At 48.3% G+C, this 5,442-nt stretch overlaps 1 protein-coding gene across 1 annotated transcript; it reads right to left on the reverse strand.

Moving 5' to 3' along the window:
- Positions 1-525, reverse strand: LOC134217812 (uncharacterized). Its single transcript, XM_062696629.1, has 2 exons — positions 468-525; positions 1-403 (listed from the first exon to the last, which is right to left on the reverse strand). The coding sequence occupies exons 1-2, from the start codon at positions 471-473 to the stop codon at positions 62-64; spliced, it is 348 nt and encodes a 115-aa protein (XP_062552613.1). The 5' UTR covers positions 474-525; the 3' UTR covers positions 1-61.
- Between the last annotated feature and the right edge of the window lie 4,917 nt (positions 526-5,442).

Raw genomic sequence — 5,442 nt, forward strand, 5'->3', positions numbered from 1 at the left:
TAAAGTAAGCAGCGTTATTGTCTATTTATTATTTATCGAAAACCGCTTGTTACGATATTGATTACCAGTACTTGTTATATCCCAGTCCGTATCCGTAGCCACCATAGTTCCACAGGCCATTGTCCACAACCTTGGCACCAACAGTGACAACCGGTGCGGAGTATCCCCAGTTCTTTCCGTAGACAGGCCAGCTTCCGTAAACGTTCGGGTAGGCATACTTTCCGTAGGCAACATCTGGAACCACAGCAACCTTACCACCGCCGTACAATCCACCGTAGGCTGGCCAGACCGTGCTGGTCTTCAACGGCCATGGGTTGGAGTAGGTCACCACATCCTGGACGTATGGAGCGGGAGATGCATTGGCACTGATGGCCAGAACCAGTGCAATAATAGCCACGGCAAACTGTAAGTATTTTGGAGCTATGTTAGTTAGCGTTCTGATTATTCAAATTGGTATTCTGGATTACCTTCATTGTTACCCTTTTAGATGGAGAGACTTGTTTCACTAGTAGAACAGTTAGTTGACTGATGTTAAACTTTTGATTCTGTCTGCTTTTATACTGATTAACGGAATTCGATTCCGAATTTCATAAGTATCATCGACAGGCGAAAGGATTACTAACTGACGACACATTGAATGACTTTGTTTCGTTTTCGCTTTTACAGTCCAACAAAAATAATTTTATTTTCAAGATCAGTCATGCGTTATATGCCTGAAATGTGTGGCTCAAAGGCTCGCGTTCTATTTGTTGAATAATAGTTTCGCACATTCTTAAGAATAAATTAATAAAGAATCGTTTTTATATTATGACCAACCTACTGTAAGGAGTTAAAAGCATGAACACTGATTAATCCACGTAGTGCTTATGTCCCATTCAATATACGTCTAATCTTTAAGAAGACGGTAACTTATACAATACAAATGGGCACTATCACTTTAATTGATACATTGGTACTAGACTGAACAGACAAGAAATAGTCGCACGATTTGCTCATAATTGTCGTTTGCTAGGAAGCATTTCTACTGATGTATAGGATGGAACCGACTTGTTAGCCAGCTAATTTGGAAGAAAAAACTCAACCCAGGATCCGAGCGATAAGTTGCGTGGCTACAAAGGAAGACCATACTTAAAGAGACAGGGCTCAGGAAAAATTTTGGTTCGAAAACTATCATCATGTTAGCTGGAACGGCTGGAAGCAGTACAGCGGAAGTTTTTGAAATTTGCTGTGAGAAATCTTGGATGGAGAGAACAGTTACCGGTGTATGAAGATCTCTGCTCATTGGTTGATTTCGACACCATCAATAGCAGACACAAGATCGCTGACATAGTGTTTTTCTGCAACATCCTGAGAGGGCGGATCAGAAGTCCGTATCTTTACAACGGGCTTCACTTCAACATTAGTCCGGTTACTGTTCGAACTGAAATGATTGGCTACGAAGTCATCGGTGCGGTTGTTTTTTTACTTCGTTTCTCACAGTTGACAGTAGGTACACGGGGGGAAATTATTCAGACGATAAGGCGCCGTCTTGAACAAGCCCCGACCCGTATTGCTCCGTGTCCTCTCGACTATTATCAGCAACATCTAGGACGGCTAGTTTCGCCACCGGTCGTTGAAGTACATCCTGTCTGCACGTTTGCGCTGTGACATCTGCCATCTCGTCCAGGGAACACGCGTAGAACTTGTCCCCTTATCCATCCGTTACGGACTCGATCGTCCACGATGGCCACCAGATCTCCGGTAGAGACCGCTCTTACTCCTCCTTCACCCAGCGCGTCCAGAATTGGTTCAACAGTCGCTGGCACATGAACCAGCTGGTGTACAGAGCCTGCCTATCGCCCACAAGCTGGGTTGGAGGCTGATTCACTAGTACTAAGCAGGAGGAAACAGTTCGGAGTAAGTGCCGCATGCTCCAAAGTCTGCAGCGCAATGTAGGTCAACGGCCTCGAATTTACCATCGACTCAGCTTCCACTAGTAGCGTGACCAGCACTTTCTCGCTAGGTTTGCGCTCGACCGATAGCGAAGCCAATGCACACTTCACCGACCGAACCATGCGTTCCCAAGATCCCCCCATATGCGGCGCAACTGGAGGATTGAAGCACTAATTGGTGATGGTATTGGTGAAAGTTGATGCCAAATCTTGGTTGATTGCTCTCACTTGCTCCCTTAACTCGCCGCCGACTCCAACGAAGTTAGTACCCCGATCACTGTAGATCTCCGAAGGTGTCCCCCTCCGTGCTATGAACCGCCATAAAGCCATCGACGACCTTGGACGACCAACAGCGGGCTGAAGTAATCCACTCCGACGAAGCTGAACGGCCTGATGCGAGTGCCATTCTTGGAACTGCAGGTTTCGCTTTGTAGACCTTGCACCACTTACAAGTTTTGCTGTTCTTCCTGAATGCTGCTCTCATCTCCAACAGGTGATATTTTTGCCGCATTTCATTCACTGCTGTCTCTCCTTTGGAATGCTTGTACCGCCAACGCAACAACAACGCTCCCACTTGGAAAAGCGGCAAAACTGCACCACTTGTTCTCTTGTGTGTTCTCGATGTACGTGGATGGGTCTCAGTTCCTCTGTAGTTGGAGTAGATGGTGCGTCCTGTTTTGGCCAAAGGTTTGGAGGATCGTACAGGAAGTCTGGTCCACAGAACCAGCGATGATTGTTGCTGATCTGGAGCTGTTCTTTCCACTTCGTGGCGACATTCGCCACATTCAGATGCGAGGGAACGTAGTGCCATTCGTCGATCTTTGAAGTGTCTAAGATCTCAGATGCGCGGTACGTCACAAACTGGCGGTATCTCCGTTGGTCCAAGCGTATCCATGAGAGAACAGTGGAGGAAATGTGGTTTTCCGCTACAGACTTCGCTAATCTAGCTCCGAGCAACGCAGCCTGGAGCTCAAGACGGGGAACTGACAGTAATTTCAGTGGCGCAACTTTCGTCTTCGATGATACCAGAGCGCAACGAACTTGGGACTGATCTACAATACTGAAGAAGGCGGTTGCTACGTACGCATCTTCGCTCACGTCTACAAAAATGTGTAGCTGCAAAGATTCGTAGCTTTCCGTAGCTATTCTTGGAAGTAGCATTTTCATTTCCATTAATTTAGTCTACATCTAAACAGACAACACTGAATCAACTATTTGACGCCACAATACACGGTTCGATGCCGCATCTCTCCATCCTCGAATACGCCCCACGCTCGCCAAGTCGTTCTGCGCCTGATCTGCCCATCTCGCTCACTGCGCTCCACGTCGTCTCGTACCTGCCGGATTGGAAGCGAACACCATCTTTGCAGGGTTGCTGTCCGGCATTCTTGCAACATGCCCTGCCCATCGTACCCTTCCGGCTTTAGCTACCTTCTGGATACTGGGTTCGCCGTAGAGCTGGGCGAGCTCATGGTTCATTCTTCGCCGACACACACCGTCTTTTTGCACACCGCCAAAGATGGTCCTAAGCACCCGTCTCTCGAATACTCCGAGTGCTTGCAAGTCTTCCTCGAGCATTGTCCATGTTTCATGTCCGTAGAGGACAACCGGTCTTATAAGCGTCTTGTACATGACACATTTGGGGCGGTGGCGAATCTTTTTCGACCGCAGTTTCTTCTGGAACCCGTAGTAGGCCTGACTTCCACAGATGATGCGCCTTCGTATTTCACGACTGACATTTTTATCAGCTTTTAGCAAGGATCCGAGGTAGACGAATTCCTCGACCACCTCGAAGGTATCCCCGTCTATCGTAACACTGCTTCCCAGGCGGGCCCTGTCGCGCTCTGTTCCGCCCACAAGCATGTACTTTGTCTTTGAGGCATTCACCACCAGTCCAACTTTTGTTGCTTCACGTTTCAGGCGGGTGTACAGTTCTGCCACCTTTGCAAATGTTCGGCCGACAATGTCCATGTCATCTGCGAAACAAATAAATTGACTGGATCTGTTGAAAATCGTACCCCGGCTGTTACACCCGGCTCTCCGCATGACACCTTCTAGCGCAATGTTGAATAACAGGCACGAAAGTCCATCACCTTGTCTTAGTCCCCGGCGCGATTCGAACGAACTGGAGTGTTCGCCCGAAATCTTCACACAGTTTTGCACACCATCCACCGTTGCTTTGATCAGTCTGGTAAGCTTCCCAGGGAAGCTGTTCTCGTCCATAATTTTCCATAGCTCTACGCGGTCTATACTGTCGTATGCCGCCTTGAAATCAATGAACAGATGATGCGTTGGAACCTGGTATTCACGGCATTTTTGAAGGATTTGCCGTACAGTAAAGATCTGGTCCGTTGTCGAGCGGCCGTCAACGAAGCCGGCTTGATAACTTCCCACGAACTCATTCACTAATGGTGACAGACGACGGAAGATGATCTGGGATATCACTTTGGCGGCATGTAGGATGGAGATCGCTCGAAAGTTCTCACACTCCAGCTTGTCGCATTTCTTGTAGATGGTGCATATAACCCCTTCCTTCCACTCCTCCGGTAGCTGTTCAGTTTCCCAGATTCTGACTATCAATTTGTGCAGGCAAGTGGCTAGCTTTTCCGGGCCCATCTTGATGAGCTCAGCACCGATACCATCCTTACCAGCTGCTTTATTGGTCTTTAGCTGTTGGATGGCATCCTTAACTTCCCTCAAAGTGGGGGCTGGTTGGATTCCATCGTCCGCTGAACTGACGTAGTCATCTCCTCCGCTGCCTTGACAAGTTCGTCCAGGGTGGGACGACCCTACGTTGTGTTATTTTTTGATGTGTTATTCCGGGTGACGAATGAAGGAAACTGCTTCTTCAACTGAACTTCTGATTTATTGCCTCCGAGAGGCAGCGTGCCAGCTCGGAGGTTACTTTCGAGACAATGTACAACAAGCATGGTTGACAGTCGCCTTTTATAAGCGACTCTTGGTACGGAAGCAATATTACATTTATTTGGGAACGTGCGCAAAAACATTCAAATTTAAATCTAATTAGACTATCTGCGCGCCAAACGATCGCATTGCGATCAGTATTGGCGCGCAGAATGAAACAATACACAGAACAGAAAACAAATAAAGCAATGCACGCTGCTCTGTTTGGCGCGTTCCTCTTCACACTCAGCAGCACTGCACAGCGACGATGACGACGGCGCGAACATATCAGTGCCATTCAAATGTTTCTCGAAGTGCTGCTTCCACCTTTCGATCACCACACGTTCGTCCGTCAAGATGCTCCCATCCTTCTCCCGGCACATTTCGGCTCGCGGCACGAAGCCTTTGCGGGATGCGTTGAGCTTCTGGTAGAACTTGCGTGTTTCTTGAGAACGGCACAGCTGTTCCATCTCCTCGCACTCCGCTTCTTCCAGGTGGCGTCTCTTCTCCTGAAAAAGGCGGGTCTGCTGTCTCCGCTTCCGTCTATAACGTTCCACGTTCTGCAGTGTACCTTGCTGCAGCGCAACCGCCCGCGCTGCGTCCTTCT

This window comes from Armigeres subalbatus, chromosome 2 (assembly GCF_024139115.2).
Source record: "Armigeres subalbatus isolate Guangzhou_Male chromosome 2, GZ_Asu_2, whole genome shotgun sequence".
Classification (NCBI taxonomy): domain Eukaryota; kingdom Metazoa; phylum Arthropoda; class Insecta; order Diptera; family Culicidae; genus Armigeres; species Armigeres subalbatus.